This window comes from Urocitellus parryii, chromosome 6, assembly GCF_045843805.1.
Source record: "Urocitellus parryii isolate mUroPar1 chromosome 6, mUroPar1.hap1, whole genome shotgun sequence".
NCBI classification, from domain to species: Eukaryota; Metazoa; Chordata; class Mammalia; order Rodentia; family Sciuridae; genus Urocitellus; species Urocitellus parryii.
In genome coordinates this window covers 37050332-37068585 of record NC_135536.1, presented here as the reverse complement: position 1 = coordinate 37068585, position 18254 = coordinate 37050332, and the positions used below count along the sequence as shown (strand labels likewise).

The window sequence follows — 18254 nt, the reverse complement described above, 5'->3', positions numbered from 1 at the left end:
CCCCTTCACACCACACCCACACCCAGCATCACAGAGATGCACATGCCGCAGTGGTGCATGCACACACATCCACACAGAAAGAATGGCGACACGTGCACCCACGGCTCACACATATCTTGACACACACGGGCGCCAGTACGTAAACTCACTGTGACACCATGACAGTTACAGCCCCACCCGTACACAGTGTGAAACACACCCAGTCTCAGTGCTTTCAACAGTTTTACACTTGTTAAGGATATTTGCAGTCACCTATCAAAGAACACTGGGCTTTACTTGTCACACACATATATATAGGTTCACTCACACCAACCCAGGATACAACAGGATGTTGATTTCACGTGCTGTTTAAAAACCACCACACACCACGCAGACCCTCATGGCTTTAAGAATGATGTCCAGTTTCCTAGCCACCTTTTTATAAGGAGAAACAGGAAACGGACATGATTGGTTAGGACACAGACTCACATCCTGGGTATGAAGCCCTGGAGGACAGGGCTGCACAGTGGGGGCATGTGCTAAAGGACTGATACCCAAGGCGTCTTCCTGGTGACACAGTGTACCCAACCACCCCTCTCCCCAACTGCGCATGTAGGGCCACATCCTTGTGGGAGTGACCGTGCCATGTGCAGATCATAAGGAAGCAAGACATTAGTCATTCTTAGTGATACCAGGGGAGGTGAACAATTAATTGCCCGGGGAGCTATAAGTCACACATGAAGACGTTTGAACACATGGCGATCTGGGATAAGAACACAAGAGCATTCACCAGGACATCTTCCTTTAAGCTGCTCATTTATTAAGGTAGCAACTATTTATTAACCATCTCCTGGGTGCCAGGCATTATACCAGGCACTGGGGCTAACCAGGTGGTTTGAATGTAGCCTCTCCCCTGGGGGAGGCGGAAGTGTCTGGAAGAGAGAGGCGCACATGCAGAGATGATGCACCAATACGAAATGCAATGAAGTGTGACCGATGCAACATCACCGACCTGCTGAGGAGGCAGTGGGGCCTTGTGAGGAGGGGCTGAATGCAGGTGAGTGGGGAGGACATCAAGAAGGCCACACAGAGGAAGAGGCTGTTAAGAGGCTCTGAATATCAAAGGTACTGAGGGAAATGATTAATTTAATCATTGATTTCCTCATGTCATAGAGACTCTGTTCACCTATAAGCTACTCTACTGTTGAGATTTTTGACTATTGAGGGTGCTCACAGGATGACACGTGTGACACTGATAGTGAGCATGTGTGTGAATGCATATACACATGCACACCCCACTGCTCCCCAATCTCCCCCTGGTATGCTGGGGCCTTTCCATCCCATTGCGTCCTCCAAAGCTGGACACACACTATGTTGGTCTCATTTTGCAGCCCTGACCCTGCACTAACAGCCCACCCTCCCAGAGGGACTTAGAAGTCCCCTTCTGAGCAGCTTTGTTATTCCCCTTCTCCTTTCAGAGCCTCAGCCCCATACCTGTGGGGTGTTCCTCATTTTCCTCCACTGAGACCAAGCCCCAGAGGCTTGTGGGAAGGGAGCAGATGGTGGGAGTGTGGGAAGTGAATGGGGAAGACAGCAGAGACTGGAGGCAGACATTTTTTTTTTCTTTTTTATTCTATACAAGTGGGGAGAAGCCCCTGGGGATACAGGGACAGAGATCTACCCTCCCAGGGGAGGAGACAGGCCCCACCCTGAAGCTCTCTGCAGAGAAGGCATCAAGGCAGGCACTGAGAGCCTCCCTCTCTCCAGGTTGCTTCCTCCCTTCCAGTCCCTGGCCTCCAGCTCCCCTATGCCTGTTGGACAGGGCTGGCAAGGAGTCTGGGGGAACAGGGATGGATAGGGGTCTGAGTCCTTGTGAGGCACATGTTGAGAGGAAGGCTGGAGAGGAAGGTGTCGTGGCAGCTGTCAGTCTGTTCCTGGCTCACTGGTTCCTGCTGGGGACAAATTCAGGGAACTCTGTTTCCTGGGCAGGGAGAGCCAGCACCCTGTGTTGAATAGATTGAAAGATAGGTGGGAAGGGGTCCTGCCCTCTCACCACTGGCACCTGAGGGGTCAGGGGGCCGTCTTCTATCAGGCTCCAGTTTATCACAGGACTGCGCCCGCCGTGTCCTCTTGGGTTTCAGTGGGGCAGTCCGGCGGCCTGGATCAGGGGGCCCTGAAATGACATTCATAGCAAGCTTGGCATATGTGGGAGATCACAGGCTGGGGTGCCTTTTAAGGGGAACCCATGTGGTCAGCAAGGTCTCTGAGGGTTCCCTAAGCCCCTCACTTAGCCAGGGAAGCAGACCTTGGACTTCAGGCTCCTCTTGGTCTTGCTGTGAGCCCAGCCTCAGCCGGGACTTGTTGACTCCTGGGGCTGTATTCCCAGCCTCGGTCTCCTCCCTGCCTCCTGGTACCTGAGGGGGCCGGCGACCTCTGGGGACAGCTACTGGCTTGGGAGGCCGTGGAGCTAAAGGGGGATCCTGTAGCTGGCAGAGGAAGGAAGGTGCTGGGTTCGTCTCTTGCGCCATCCAAGCACCTTCCCCACCCACCTTGCTGGTCCTCACCTTGGCATTCCTGGCTGGAACCATCCTCTCTGGGAATAAGGCTCCCTCCTTTTCTTCCTCCCCATCTTGGGAGGCTGGGCTGGGGCTCTGGCAGCTGTGGTTGGGGGCACTCTCCTCAGCTGGGGGATGGCAGACAGAAGAAGCTACAGGAAAAGGCATGCTTGAAGAGCCCTCCTCGGTGTCCTCCTCTGGGGAAGCCCCATAGGCCAAGACTTTCCCCCTTCAGTTCCATTTGCTCCATCTCTGCCTTTGATGTCCCCTTCTACCCTCCCATGGCCACCTTTCCTTAGCTCCAGGATCACCCTGAGGTCATCACCTCTTGAGGGGCCTCTGGCCTGGATGCCTCTCTTGCAGAGCAGAACCCAGGCCCTTTCCTACCAGGGCAGAGCCAGGACATGGGGCCTGTTAGACCCACAGGCATGGCTGCCCATCCAGAGCTGCAGTGCCCCAGGGCTCTGCCAATACTGCAGCCTGACATTCCCAGAACTGTTTGCCAGTCTGATTTAGAGACAGACTCAAGGAGAGTACACTGGCACATGGCTGCCCTCCCCGCGCCTCCTTGCCCCAACTTTTAAGCAGCATGAGTAAACACCTGGCAAATGGAGTCTATATGCGTCACTATGAGGGATGCGTGCAATGAAGCATCTGCCTATTCTGACTGTGGTTTCCTAAATGAAGGATGCAGCCCTTCTTTGAATACTTGACCCAGTCTGTGCGAGGGATGGGAAATCAGCACAGATGCCCCAGTGCTGGGTTGGCCTTGGAGGATGGGGAAAGCACACAGGCACTGTCATGCCCAGGTCAGCTTGGCTCTGGGCACTACAGGGGAGAGAGGAGCAAGGGCCAAAAGGGGCAGGAAAGGACTATGGAGACCAGGCAGCCCAAGTCAGACATGCCTGCCCATCTTTTAACTCCTTCTGGTCCTGTATGTATTAGTCTAGGGGTAGGAGTGGAGGAGGGTAAGGGGGTGTATGTTGTCTACAGGAAGATTTTGTCCATGTCAATATTGTCAGGGCTCATATTCCAGGCCTTGGAAATTCAAGTCAATGCTGAGCTGGTCAGCTTTTCTTTAGTGGCTCCTTATACTTAAGTTACTCTGAACCCAGCAGGAGGGAAATATCATACCTGGAATAGTCCTCCTCCATTTTATTCCTCCAGTCATGAGACCAGAAAATAAATGACCTATTTAAAGTCATGGGTGGCTGAGCAGGACCAATATCCAGGGCGTCTGACCTCCAAAGCAGTGCTCTTGCCCCTCCTTTGGGGCACCTTTCTGAATAACCCGATGATATGTCGATGAGGTATTTTTACAGGAGGCTGAAATGTTTGAAATGAGCCTGGCATAGCTGGCATTCCCTAAGGAGTAGAATGGGAACTTCTCTATAGAGGGCACTGCTGTGCTGATGGTGGTCTGAGGCGGCACCTATCCTAGAGGATTTGCTGGAACCATCGATAAAACATTGCTCCTGTCTGTTAGCTGTAGTGAAACCACTTTTGATCTGGAGATGTTTTCTTTGGATGGAACTGTTTGTCTCTTTTGAATGTAGCTTTGTAAAATACCCTTAAACATTTTCATTGACTTCTCACTGCCCCATGTTGGTGGGAAATTCCCCAGCTCAGAAGCCACAGCTTCTGTTTCTTTGGACATGCCCTGGATATTTGGTGCTGCTGCCTGGGAAGGGGCTCTCCATACCTATGTGCCACGTGGCCTCTGCTCGCCGCATGGCACTGAAGCTTGGCTTGGAGCTTTGAGGTGGAGGGGGTGGCTTCCAGGCTCCAGGCCCTGGAATGGAAGGAGATGGGAAAGGGAAAGGAAGAAAGAGAAAGGGCAAATTAGGAGGGGTTCCTGAGAGAAGGGTCAAAGGAGGGGAGCAAGGATGAGCAATCTCACCTGCATCATCTGAAGAGCGCCTTTTCTGCCAAGCCTGGGTGCTATCATCCAGGTCTGGGCCTGTGCCCTGAAAGAATGGGTAAGTCAGATCAGGTCATGAGAAAAGCCCCCTCCATGGGGGACTGCAATTGACAAATGGTTTCTGCTCTGGCATCTCATGTCATTTTCATGTCACTACTTCCTAGATACTTGGACCATGTTTCCCAAGTGGTACCCATACCATCCTGGGGGCACAAGAAATGGCTTACACAAATTAACATACTTCTATCTTAATAGATAGATGTTTATTCTATGTATAATAGAAAAATAACTTATACAAAGGGCCCAAGATTTTAAAGATGATAACGCTTATGTCCAGACTAAGTTTAAAAAAAGGTGAATTGATTTAAATAAAAATATTACATAAATACTAATTCAGGTGGCACATGGATAAGGTGAAAATCAGTCATAAATGGGCTGCAATCAAGTTACCAAAGTTTGGGAAGAAGAGCACTAGAGGTGAGTAGTTTTATGACTCCTCCAACCACGTATTTTACAATATCCAAGAGGTTTAGTGGCTAGTCCCAAATTCCATGGCAAGCATGGGTAGTGCAGAGAACTGCAGCCAACAACTTCCAACTCCAAAGCACCTGCATTCTCTGTGGAATCACCAGCAATGAGGGAGCAGGAAGGGGGATGGTGGACAGGGACCCACAGGACCCTCAGCTTGTAGTACCAGGTTCCTCTCACCTCTCGTTTCCCGTCGAAGCTCCAACCCTTGGCTCTTCCCAATCCAGGAAGGGCAACACCATGGGCCCTTGGCTGCTGTGCTGTCCCAGGAACTGGGTCCCCCTCCCCTGGCTCTGACCCTTCGGTGCCCTGGAACAAGGTCTCTTGTTTACAAGCAGTTCCTGATGGAGGAGGAACTACACAGGCAGCAGGGGAGCAGTGGGAGCACCCCCCACCCCACTGAGTCACTGGCCCTGGGGAGGCCCTGCCATGACCCTGAGAGAAGTCCTTCCAATGTCATCATTTTCACACAGCACTCCCGGCATGCTCTGGACTACCAGATATTAGTCCATTCTCAAGGACAGGAGAATTGGAATGACCAGTGCTCCTCAGTACCTTGAGTCCTAACATTCTCCCATTAATGTTGGGGTGATGTTAGCGAATGGGCTGTGTGAGGGACAGGAGAAAGGGGGGACGCAGCACCTCCTGCCTGACTTACCATCTTCCTACGGAAGGAAGGTCCCCTTCCCCCACCAAATCCAGGGAGGAGGCTGGTTTCCTCCTCTGGGCTCCAGCAGGGAGAAGAGTTATTGCCGAGGCTTGGGGGGTCTGGGCTGGGAGGGCTCTCCTGAGTTGGGGGTGGGGGTGGGGGTGGAGGAAGGAGGAGTCCAGCAGTGGGGGACCCTGGTCCCCTGTCCCCCTTGAAGCTCCGGGGCCTCCGAAAATGAAACAGGCCTCGGCGCCTCTTCTTCTGGAGTGGAGGCAGTGGTGCCTCTGAGAGGCCTGGCCGAACAGTCCTCAGAGTCCTGGGGTAGCTGGGCAGAGTTGGGGTGAGTTAGTGACAAACGCTAGATGCAGAGCCCAGAGTGGTGCTGGTGTTGGTTCATCCTGGGTCTAATGAATATCCTATTTCTCTCTCTCTCATCTGGTCTCTCCTGCTGCCCTGTGCGCCTTTCCACTTCCTTAGTTCTCAGAGGAGGTGGTGTCCTTTTCTTCCCCATCATAAACCTCCAGTAGTCTTTTTCCCTTAAATTGACTCTCTCCTCCCAGACTGCCTACCCCCTCGCCTTGGCAACAATTTTTCTCCTCCAAGTGTCCTGGCTTTTTCCTGGACATATCCTAGGGAGTCTGTGTAAGACAGAGATGGAGGCCACTGTCCTCAGGGCCTCGTACTACTAATGGGCCACCCATCCCAGGGCCTTTCACCCCCTGCCCTGTCCCTACCATCCCAATCTGGTAGTTCATGCTGGCTCCATCCTTTTTAACTGTCATGAGGAGACTTAGAGGCATAGGAGTTAAAGGATGTGGGAGAAGGATAAGAATGTGGAAAAATGTCCCAGAGAGACTGTCGTGGGGACACTGTTGTTGGAGAGACTTCAGGGGAATTGGGAGGATAGGAACTGAAAATGGGAGTGTGTCTAGGCATCATACCTGGAACTTTCATCCATGACCCTTCGGCTGAAAAAGTCCTCTAGCCCCTCATCTAGGCGGCTGGCCATTCCATTCTCCTGACGAGTCCCAGGTACTGGTACCTGCTAAGAGGAAGAGTCCTGTGGGATAGCTCATCTGGGTCAGAAGTCCCACCTCCCAACCTCTCAGAGCCTTCCCTTTGGACTTGGCCCAATGGAAATTTAGACTTTGATTCACCTAGGCATTTCCTAAGCTTGGTGGCTCTTGGCTTTGTCCTTCATAAAAATTAGAATGTCACTGCCTGGTAGACAGAGATTTCTTTCTTTTTTTGATATGGGGTCTTGCTGTGTTGCCAGGCTGGTCTTGAACTCATGGGCTCAGGAAATCCTCCTGCCTCAGCCTCCTGAGTAGCTGGGTACCACCATCCCTAGCTAGATGGAGATTTATTATCTGCAATAAAGTCTAGCTCCCATCTAAAATGGATAATCCCTTAACTGTTTAATGGCTTGCTTGGGCTCCTGCCCAATTCCCCAAAGCTAATATCTCTGGCATCTAGGTCCTAAAGCTGGAATCCCTGACAATAGCATTGCTAAGGAAAGTCAGTCCTTTGTAAGGTCTTTGGGACTCACACTGGGCCGACCTGGTCCTGGTGGGGTGGTCCTGGGGGGCCGGGGCCTCCCTTGTGTTTGATGCTTTAGTTTATAACCATGAGTAGGCAGCTCAGATAGACCTTCCCAGGAGCCACTAGCTGAAGGCTGGCTGCCCCCGAGTCCTGAGAACCAGCCAGGGGGGATCCCCAGGCTCCCCAGTTGGCTTTCCATGTCCTGAGGGCTCCCACCTGTGGGTACAGCAGCATTAGAGGGACTAGCAGGAGGGATAGGGGAAGAGAGGATGCAGAGACAGAGAAGAAAGGGAAAGAGGGCCTAGGGAAGGCATAGGAGCCCGGAGGACATGAGAACTGAGGCTGGGGACTCACTGATGAAGGCAGACACCGGCCGGATCTTGCGGCAGCGTTTCTGCTTTTTGATGGCCATGGTGTCCTGCAGAAATGGACACAGGATGGGGCCAGGGCTCAAGAACCCTCGACTGGAGCCTCTTACTCCTCATTAAAGTCTTTTCTTTGGAGTTTATCCTCCCTCCTGCTGCTCAGGGGGCTGAGGCACTGGGACCAGGGAAGAGGCTGGGCTGGATTGGGTTTGAGGGGAGGCCAGGCACAGAGAGGTAGAGAGTGGAGTCTTGGGAGGGGGCAAAGTAATATAGGTTCAAAGGCAGGACCCAGGTTAAGGGGGGGGGGTGGCTCACGATGTTGGTCCCAAGTTCATCATCTGTGGTCTCCTCGTGGTCATGGTTCCGGCCTCGACCTCTGGAGGACAGATCCTGCCCTTGGCCTAGCCCCCCTGGTGGATCTGATAGTGTCCTTAACTGGGTCAAGTGCCGGGCCTGGGAAAGGGTAGGTGTGACTCGGATCCCAAGGAAGCTGCCCACCTCTCAGGGATATGGGAGGTTGGGATGGGGTGATGCAAGGTGGAGGGCATGCCCCAGCCTGGCCAGGTTCAGAAGACTTACCAGGCTCTTGTGGGAGTGGTACAGCTCCTGCAGGATCTCATCCACTATGGAGTTGGTCAAGTAGGTGACAACTGAGAGCTTCACCTCACTGTAGGCATAGGTGGGGCTGCTCAGTCACCCCTCGTCTGGCACGGAGCCTCAGCCCCTCCCTACCGCAGATGCCTGAGAGAATGGGTCAGTGGGCTTGGCTGCCCATGGAGAATGTGGCTGCTATAGGAGGCACCTTATGTCTACCACAGTCATGTTTCCACAAACATATGTCTAGTTCCAGCCCTCGTGTATGTGGTCAAAGAGGAATTGAAGGAGGAGCAAGGAGGTTCTAGGTCAGGAGCCCCAGTGGAACAGAGCTAGGCGAACTTGGGTGCTGAATAAACCTTGAAAGTGTAGAAACCTGTACTTCTTGAGCCTGGCTGTTTCAGATTCATTTACTTATTTGCTTTGGTGAGTGGTGGCACCCAGACCCAGAGTGAAAGCACTTTAGGGAAAATGAAGACAGGGAGGAAGAGAACATGGCATCCAGGTGTCTGACATACATCACTTTGCTCACGTCTTTGAGGAAGTTGGGTTTTGTTTCTAGGAAACAATTCCTGGTATATGTATGTGGGTACATGCTGTATATACCTGTTTGTGTACCACCGGGGCTTCTAAACCCCAGCTCAGCACTTACGATTACTAGGGCAAAGACCAGTCAGATTCTAAATAGCAAGGTTGCATTTGGTTAAAGATTTATCCCTCGCAACAGAGATTATGCCATTCATTATTCATTGCTGATAGTTCCCAAGTCCCTATGCACTCTGAGCCAAGTCCAGCCCTACCCCCAGCCCCATGCTCTTTCTCACTCCAGCTTGTTCTGAATGTCCTGTCCCGCCTGCTCCAGCAGTGCCCCTCGGATGAAGTTCCGAGGCACAGTGACGCGCTCTGCCACATTGCTCAGCATCTTATTGTGCCCCTCAGCCACCCGCATGGCTACGGGGCATAACTCCTGTGTTAGGCTGACCATGGATTCCAGGATCACCTAGTGTGGGGAGAAGGGAGGCCAGAGTCCCAAGGGGAGCAGTCAGGGCTGGCACTTCAGTGCAAGAAACGTTAGCCTGTCTATTCCAGTTCCCCATGGTGACACTGGGGGACCTGCCTAAGGTCACAGATCTGTTAGAGCCTTGGACACTCAGGCTTCCCTACCTCATAATCAGTGCTTCTTCTATCCTACCACATAGACAGGGGGAGAAACGGTCCCAGGATCAGAATTCAGAGAAGGGGAGGTTACAGTTTAGGGTCCAAGGTCAAAGCTAGCAGAAAAATCCAAGCCCCATATTGTTGTAATGCTTTTGCACAGGGGTACTGTGGGTAGTCTCAACTGTGCATTTCCTTTTTACCCTCCTTCTCTGACTTCAGTTCTTAGCTTTGGACATTGGTCAACACTGGGTTCCCATCATGGCCTCCTCCCTTCCCCAGGACTTGCCTGCAGCTCCTTGTCCACAGCCTTGGACACCTCACTGGCTACTGATTCCAGCCTCTGCCGCACAGGTCCGTCATTGGCCAGCACATGGCCCAGCTCATAGAGGCTGGGAAACAGCTATGGAAGGAAGGGGTTAGGTTCAGAGACCAGAATCAGGGCCTAAAAAGTCCCTGGGGGCTTTGGGCTAGGAGAGCAGGTGCCTGGACACTCCTGGGTTAGTATGGTTGGCCTTCTTGGGTTCTCCAGACTGTCAGGGAGGGTGGGGCTGCAGAGGGCTCACCGCCCGGGAGTTTTTGGCATCCTTGATGAGGTCCCGAGCGTAGAGCAGCTCATCCTGCACAGGTTCCAAAGGGCACAGCCTCAGTGCCCGCACCTCCTCCTGCACTCGTCCACATAGCCGCTGCAGCATCTGGAGCACAGTGGCAGGATTGTCAGGGGTCCCAGGTCAGACCCTTTGGTCCATGCAACTGGTGCTGACATTGGCAGTGGTGGTAGTGATGTCTTTGGGTAGCCCCAGTCTCCCTCTTTAGAATTCCCTTCCTGAATGCTCAGTCAAGTTCCCAGAACCCTGTGCATCTCTTGTCTGGGGCTACTTGTTGTTTTCCCACATATGTTTGGAGCCCATGTTTTGAATACCCTGTCCTTTTGCTTTCCTACATGCTCAATCCAGTTATGTGATTACATGATGCCTCTTCCTGCCCCCACCCCATGCACTTCACCACCTTACCCCTGTACCCTGCATGCCCCATGTGTCCCAGAGGGAAACGTTTACTTGCTCGGCGCTGCTGGTCACCAGGCCCTGCTGTAGCCTGAAGGCCTGCTCCTGGGGGCATGTCTGAGAGTGGTTGTTCCTCACCAGGCACCATTGGATCTGGAGACCATGAAGTGGGTAGGATCAGGGCTAAGGTCATGGGCTGCCCTCTGCCCCTTGCTTTCTCACCCTGCTTAAGATAGCACCCTCCACCTTCTGCCAGACGTCCTCCGTGCGCTCAGGGGCACTGCGGTAGGCTTGGGAGATGTCGCTCACCGGGAAGGACATGAAGCGCAGTGTGTGGTTGCTGTGGGACACAGAATGGCTGGGTAGGGCAGGACCCCTGCTCCCCAAAGCCCACCCTTTGTGCATCATTTCCCCTCTCTCATGGTCCTTCCTTACACTTCTGTGGAGGAGACTGGTTGGGGCTGGGGTAGTTTAGGCCTGATCCTGGCAAGGGGAGGCAGGGGGCTTGGATCAGGGCAGGGCCTTGGTCCACTTACCTCTCCAGTGCCCTCGCAATATCCAGGAAGCCCAGGGCAGATGTATTGTTCCGATCCCATAGGATAGTTCTGAGGGAAGGTGAGCACTGGTTTGTCACCCCTTCCTCTAAAGCCCTCCCTTCTTTCCTGACTTAGTGATGGTTCTGGGATGGGGGTCTTCCAAAGGTTGGAATATAGGGCATTGAGGCAAGAATGTGTACATACATATGTGTGTGTTGTGGGGGGTTGGAATTTTGGGTCAGAGAGCCCAGGTGTGGATCTCACCTGAGGGAGGAATTTATCTGCAGGGCCTTAGACAGCATCTTGGCCCCGATGTCCTCCATGCCATTGCCGCTCAGATCCACTTTGGCCAGGCAGGTGTTACTTCCCAGAGCATTGATGAGGATGCTAGTACGGAGCTTCAGTCGGGAGTCTGCCACTGACAGTGACTGCAGGGACTGAGTGGGCAAGCAGGGGTTGGGTCCAGTCCCCACAGTCCCCTGCCACTGGAGGTCCCCTCCTAGGCCCCGTCACTCACACAGTCCTCTTCCTGGATCAGTTGAACCAGCTTGTGGAGGATCTCCTCCAGGGTCCTGTGGGGAGTTGGGGCTCAGAGTAGAAGGGGAAGGGGCTGGGGTCATACTATCGAAGGAGGAGAGAGGTGGCCAGAGGTAATACAATGAGCCAAGAGGATGGGTGGATGAAAGGGTGAGGATCTCTGGGCGTGGGAAGGGGGCCTCACTTGGCCTTGACATTGAAGTTCTTGCCCAGGAACAGGTGCTTGAGGGACTTGTTCTTGCCAAGTGCAGGCACCAGGGTCAGGAGGTCCGAGTCGAACCCTGGTCAGTAGATGGGACAGGCCTGGCCTTGAGGCCCGAGGCTAACTGGGGTCCCCTCAGGGCTTCTTCCCTTTGTTCAAAGAGGTGCTCCTACTCACCATTGTCTGACAGATCTAGGCTGCCCACACAGGTGACAGCCCCCAGCTGCTCCTGCAAGGCCTGGGCTCCTGCTGAGCGGAGCTGCAGAGACAGGGTAGAGCAGGGAAGGCCGGGATTGGGGTAAGAGATGGAGTGGGGGAATAGGGAACCTTTAATCCTCATAGACCAGAGTAGTAATGCCAGGGTTCCAAGGTCACACGAAGTTGTGGGTATAAAACCAGGGAGGTCCTTTATCTATACCCCATCCTTTTTCAAGGCTCTCTCTCCCTGTCAGAAAGACTGCTATTCCTAAGACAGCTTGCTCCTGCCCTCTGCTGGAAAAGCCTGGTATCTCCCACCCACCAAAGCTTTAGGTGGGGAGAACACAATGGTCTCTGGAAAAAGGGCCAGAGAGGGGAAGCAGAGGTGTGGTCAGGGCAAAGGGTTGCCGAGGAGTAACACAGAGGTGAGAGGTGAGATGGAGCCGGGGTTTGACTCTGGTTGGAGAAATGAACACTGGGTGACAGGTGAGGATTTACCTCACAGCTGCTGAGGTCCAGGTGCAAATCACTGAGGTGACTGTTGAGGGAGAGGCCCTGAAGTAGCGCCCTGTAGGAGGAAGGTCAGTAGGCCCACATTTACCCTTCCTCTAGGTCCCTTTGGTTCCCCTGGACACCCCCAACCCTGCACCCACCAGACCTGAGGGCCTCCAGGGGCAGCCTTGTGGTTGATAGGTTGACGTGGCTCAGTGTGTAGGCGCTGCTGAAGAACTGCTTGAAGGCTGGTGGGGCCTCCCGGCCCTTCCTGTGGAGATCCCTGAGGTCAGCAAGGGAGGGGGATGACCACAGTTTGCCCTGTCCCTCCCTGCCCCTCCTGCCCCCACCTGTGGGAACAGCTGTTGCGAGCCAGGTTGAGGTAGGTGAGGTGGGAGCAGCAGCCATGAAGCAGGGCACCCAGAAGCTGTGGTGAGAGACATGGGGGGGCCTCAGAGGGGCCAGGAGTGAGGAGTGTGGTGGGTCAAGGACTCCCTCCGCCCTCCCCACCAAGGTCTGGGAGGTTCCCTTTCTGAGAGGGCCCACTGTGGATGCACACTCAGCTTCTTAAAGCCTCAGTTTTGTCCTCTGTAGAAAGTGTGTCCATTCCCTGTCTGGTTCCCTGGGCTATGGAGAGGCTCACAGGCAGCGGATGTGTAAAGCAGGGCCACCACTATTCCTAAGGTGTCTTTACTCAAGTTAGGGGAAACATCCTTTCCCACCAGTGGAGACTCAGCCCTAGGCTAGGGTGCACAGCTGGGTAATGGAGTGAGGGCTGGCTTTTGGCATAGCAGGTGCAATCTCGAGACCTGGATGTAGTGCACATAGGTATGAGCTACTGCTAAACTCATCCTGGCAGCCTGCCCACCTCTGTACTCAGAGAAGAGGCAGGGGTGAGACAGAGACCCACCATAGCCTCCCCAAATCCCCTCAGCCTGGCACTCCCCGTCACCAACCCCTCACCAAGTCAACAGCACAGTCAGTCCCCGACAGGTCCAGGTGCACCAGGGCATTGGGCTGGGCCAGGAAACTGTACAGAGCCTTAGGAAGAAAGGAAAGACAGACTACGGGAGAAGAGATGATAGAGTCTCTCTACCCCCAGGGGCAACAGGGTGAAAACTCCCTGGCCCTGAATCCTGAGCATGCTTCTGCAAAGGGTGGGGCTAACGTTCTGTGGACTCACATTGGCTTCGTCGGTGGCGAGCAGCCCAGGGTTCTTGCTCAGGTCCAGGTATCGAAGGGAGCTGGCGAAGGCTGGGTTGGCCCCAAATGTCTGGCCCAGTGCCTGGAGCCCTGAGCACAGCGAGCACTGGGCTGGGTTGGCCCTCATCCCCACCTCTTCCCCTCAATACATGACCCTTCCCCATTTCTAAATGTGGCTATTTTCCACCCTCAATCCCTGGAATGGTATGTGGATGTGTGGGTGCACCTCTGAGGCTCAGCATCACAGGGAGCACTTGGGGGAGGTCAGCAATCAGAGGTTAAGGGTCCTGGTGTGAGTACCTCGGGGGGAAATGGCAGTCTTGGCCAAGCACAGCTTGGTGAGGCCAGTGGGGAAGCAGAGTAGCTGCTGGCTCAGACTGAGGAAACCTGAGGAGTGGAGAGAATGGGCCCAGTGAGAGCTGGGCAGTAGGTGCAGGTGGTGTAGAGTCAGATGGGGGCTTGAGTAGGGTGCAGGCCTGGGGTCAAGGATAGAAATGCTGGGACAGGGGCTACCATCAGGCTGAAGAGCCACTGTTCAGACCCGGGTTGGGCTCTGGGCTAGGACAGGGGTCTGCATTGTGGTGGGATAGAATTCAGGGCTGGGGCTCACCCTTGTCCTCGATGGGGTTGTGGGACAGAGTGAGGGCATGCAGCACACAGCTCCCGTTCTCCCCAAACACCCCGGCCAGCTTCTGGACAAAGTCCCTTCGGGGAAGGGGAGGAAGGATTTGTCCGGAGCTGAGCCCCAGGTCCCAACCCGTGGGCTTCCCCTCCTCCTCTACCTGCCTGTCTGGCTGGCGCTGCAATGGTCAGAGGCCCTCAGAACAGGGGAGCAGCTTGGGGCCTGCCAGGGACCTTGTCACCTCTCTGGAGTACCTGAGGGCATGCCACACCTTAGGAAGTTGTGCTGAGACAAAGCCCAGCTTTGAGTCCTCAAGACTGCCACCCTGCTTGGCATTTGATGGAAAACAGGGATAAGGTATGGCAAGAACTAGGGAAAGGCCAATGAATTTGGGCATTGGGAGCCTGAGGTCTGAGTTCCAGCTTGATCACTAACTTGCTTTGTGCCCTCTTTGGGTCTCAGCTTCCTTCCTCTCTGGAAAGTGAGGAGCTGGATGAGATAGTTCAGGGACCCCATGCTCTGAGGTTTTAGAACTCTTAAGACTACATGAAGGGGATACCACTGCCCACAGAGGAAGCTGGCCTCACGTCTTAAGTCCAGCATTGTCCAGCACTAGCTCTTCCAGGCTCCCCGACTTGCTCAGGGTATGTAGCACCTGTTCTAGAACTTCTGAACCCTGAGGACAGAAAGGTTCTAAGATCAGGAGCCAAGGAGGACACTCCCCTGCCCTCCCCTCTCTCCTACTTCCTACCAGCCGCAGGTCTTTGCAGTAGAGTTTGGTAAACCACTGGTTGTAGGCCAGGGCTGCCACCATTAGGGCCAAATCTCTGTGGGGATAGTGAAGAGAGGAGGAAGTGGTAAGTAGGTGGCTGGGGTAGGAAAGAAGAGACCAATGATGGGGAAAGATGGCTAGATAGCAGTGGAGTTGGGAGTGTGGAGTTGGGGAGATAGAGCAGGGGCTGGGTGGGACCAGAAGGGAGATCCTGGGAAAGGCCAGGGTTGAACAGAGGTGGGGAATTTGGGGGTTGAGTCTCTGCCCCAACTGCTTACCGGCTCTCTAAGTGGCTGAAATCCAGAAGATTGAACTCGCGGTTATCCTCAGCATGGTAAATGGTATCCACATCCTTGGAGAGATGGAACTAGCTCACACCTGCTCCCCACCCCCTCATCTGCTCCTCCCTCCAGGTCCCACTGGCTCCCTGCTAAGTCCCTGCTCAACGCACCCATTGCACCTCCTCACGGCAGTGCAGCCCATTGTAGTCACACAGGGCAGCATAGGTCTCGGAGAAGCCACCTGTGGAGAGGAGATGGACTGGCTCCATGAAGGGCAAGGGGATGTGAAACAGCTTAGGGTTCAAGGTCACCATATGTGCTAGTATCCTAGGTTCCTGCTACATCATGAAGTTCCTGCGATCCGGGAACATCAAGGCAGGCAAAGACTCCTCAAGGCAAAATCCCATGCACAAAGGGCTCTGGACATGGGGCAGAGTGACCTGGGTCCCACATTCCTTGTGTTTGCCCCTGCTCACCACACACACTATGGGTGGTAGATGTTGAAGTCTCAGAGTTGGGGGATGTGTCTCGGGGGCCCTCAGGTGTGTCCACATTTCCACGTCGGATCAAACACCTGGAAAATGAACAAATCATCCAAGAGTGGGATCGAAAGAGGCTCTCAATTATTTCCCCTGTTATAGCTTTTGTGCCCCCAGGAAAAAGCAGGAGGGGAACATGAGCACTCTTTTTCTAGGTTGTCTAGTTGTCTAAGTCTCATTGTTGTCTAATCCCTTGAGATACCCCTTGTTTGCCACTCACCCAGGGCCAGGGCAGACCTTGGAGAGGGCAGAGCTCACATGTCGAGTCACCTGGTCCACACTCTCAGCTGATGGCAGTCGCATGCTCACCATGCCGCGCTCCGTCTCCACCAGGATCTGGGGGGAGGGAGCGGCAGAGCCTTAGATATTGACTCCCTCCTCCAGTTGGCCCAATAGTGGGATGCAGAACCCTGGTGATCACCTGGTTCTGACTGAGCGTGTTGAAGGCACGGATCTCCAGGACATTGAAGGAGCTCTCCACCTGGAGGGATGGAGATGCTCAGTTCCTGATTAGGACCTTGTTGCCAGGCTGAGAAGGGAGCATGCTAGTCTTCTCTGCTCAACTCACCTTGGCAGGGACTTTAAGGGGGAAGAGGTGGAGGCGCCAGGAGGTCAGGGCCTGCAGAGAAGAGTATCAGCTGCTCATGGCAGCTGCCTGGGCCCTGGTGACCCTGCCTTCCTTTAGCCTCCTCAACTCTGCTCTTGGAGTCTCCTTTTCTTTCCTGCCCTACCTTAGGTTCCTAGACATCAGCTCAGCCCGCCCTGCCCCTCCCCCAGGCTTTATCTCCTCAGCTGTTCTCCCATTTCTGTCTCTCCTGTCTAGCTCCCTACAGCTCAGTTGCTCTCACCAACTCCCTTCACCCCACCAAGATCAATGCCCTCACCAGCACTCGGTCCTCAAACTTCTTGGGTTTTGTCTCTAGCTTCACTCGATGTTGCTGGAGCACAGCCCCTTGGCTCAGGCACCTCCGGATGCTGTCTGCAGATGGGTGGGGGCCTGCTCAGAGCTCCCCTCACCCTGGCCACCCCCACTCCCTCAGGTTTGTTCAGATAGAGGCAGAGGCAGGGGCAGATTGGAGGAGAGAGAAACAGAGACAAAGAAGTATGGGACAGAGACTTTTCCTTCATGGGTGACTTTTCCTATTGGAGAGGGAATGTAGAATGGAGAAAACTCTGGCTCCTGATGTCCCTGAGTTAGGGGACAGTAGCTGAGTGGCACTGCCTGTGGGAGGGTATGTCTTACACCTCTGAGGGTGTGAAGGATTTCTCCAGCCCATCAACACATACACAGTGAGTCAGTATGTGGGGGTGTGGGGGTGTCCCCTGACTGTATCCTAGGTGGTCATGCCAGGGAGCCTGAGTGTGGCATTGGCAGGGACAGAGAAGTGTGAATGAGTCTGCTGGCTTGCTACTGTGAAAGGGCACAGTGCCAGACCGTGTGTGTGTGTGTGTGTGTGTGTGTGTGTGTGTATGTATGTGTGTGTTGGTGGTGGAGGGGAAAGAATTTAATGTTTAAATGAGCCCCATACCCACATACCCATCTGCTGGCAGAACCATCCGGATATCCCATAGTGTGCATATGTACACGTGTGCAGTGGGGGTACATGTGTGTGGTGGAGGTACAGTTTCTGTAAAGATGTGTATACACACATCTCATGATTGTGATCCAGTGTGTGAGGGTATCTGTGGGAAATCGCCACAGTGCATCATGGCTCTTAGCATCCTTGAGCTCCTGCTCTCTGCATGGGCTAGCCTGTGCTTAGCCTCTGGGGTCAGGGTTGTGGCACTGCTGGGGGTGGGGGCAGGCCTTGGTTTGGGCTAAGTATGAGAACCTATGAAACCAGAAGAGGCTTTTAAGTGTGGGTGGTGGGTAATGAGAAGAGGGCAGGTTGGGAAGGGGGCTGTGGGAGGTAAGCTGAAGGGACCCTGCTTTTGATTTTAGCTTCAGTCCAGAGCCTCTTTCCTGACTCCCTTCTTTGCCCCGCTGGCCTGGTCGATGCCAGGCATCTAGGGGGCTCTCTCCTGGGTCAGTTCCGGGGCGGGGCCGAGAAGAGGGAGGGTGTTAAGACAAGCAGCGGTCAGGACCAGGGGCAGCTCCCATCGCCTGGCGGGGCGGGCCTGGCCCCGCCCGGCGGGGGTGGGGGAAAGCAAGGACTCTAAGGAGGGGACACTGGACACCTCACCGAGGGGTGGGTCAGGAACGCTAAGCGTCAGCCCCAGAAAGCGCAAGGGAACTGCACCTGTCACCCAAGAGCGGGACGGGCGGCTCCAGGATAGGAAGGTCCTTGGTAGGGTGAGGCGAGCGGGGCAGAGGAGGATGCTCCGGGGACAGCGATGCCAGAGCTGGGATGCAGGAGTGGGGTCTGCCTTGGAGCGAGGATGCATGAGGGGGCAGGAGGCGCCGGGCTTGGGTTTGACCTCGGGCAGGAAAGCACTGGTCTGGGATGCTCCCGGACGGGGAGTCCCGGAGACCAAGACAGCCTCCTACCTTGCAGCTCGCGGGTGAGCTCCACGCTGGCCTTGGCCATGGCGGTCGCTGCTGCTGCTGCTGCTGCTGCTGCTGCTGTTGCTGCAGAGAAG

General features: G+C 54.5%; 1 protein-coding gene across 5 annotated transcripts; it reads right to left on the bottom strand.

Annotated features, from left to right (window-relative positions):
• Positions 1–1902: 1902 nt before the first annotated feature.
• On the bottom strand, positions 1903–18202 carry Carmil3 (capping protein regulator and myosin 1 linker 3). 5 transcript variants are annotated; one of them, XM_077799890.1, is made up of 40 exons: positions 18163–18202; positions 16559–16653; positions 16243–16293; positions 16096–16155; positions 15895–16010; positions 15612–15709; positions 15306–15376; positions 15133–15206; positions 14834–14909; positions 14670–14758; positions 14071–14165; positions 13761–13847; positions 13441–13550; positions 13221–13298; positions 12608–12684; positions 12424–12528; positions 12264–12333; positions 11745–11826; positions 11550–11646; positions 11346–11400; positions 11093–11265; positions 10829–10897; positions 10539–10632; positions 10347–10445; positions 9855–9983; positions 9578–9691; positions 8958–9133; positions 8119–8206; positions 7855–7992; positions 7529–7592; positions 7182–7390; positions 6574–6677; positions 5642–5957; positions 5164–5292; positions 4435–4501; positions 4237–4326; positions 2544–2662; positions 2285–2465; positions 2033–2152; positions 1903–1931 (listed from the first exon to the last, which is right to left on the bottom strand). In XM_077799890.1, exons 1-40 carry the CDS (start codon positions 18200–18202, stop codon positions 1903–1905), a joined length of 4134 nt encoding a protein of 1377 aa, XP_077656016.1. The 5 variants fall into 5 exon arrangements, with proteins under 5 accessions (XP_077656016.1, XP_077656017.1, XP_026261780.2 ...); XM_077799891.1 differs by having other exon boundaries at positions 6574–6674; XM_026405995.2 differs by having other exon boundaries at positions 2036–2152; positions 6574–6674.
• Between the last annotated feature and the right edge of the window lie 52 nt (positions 18203–18254).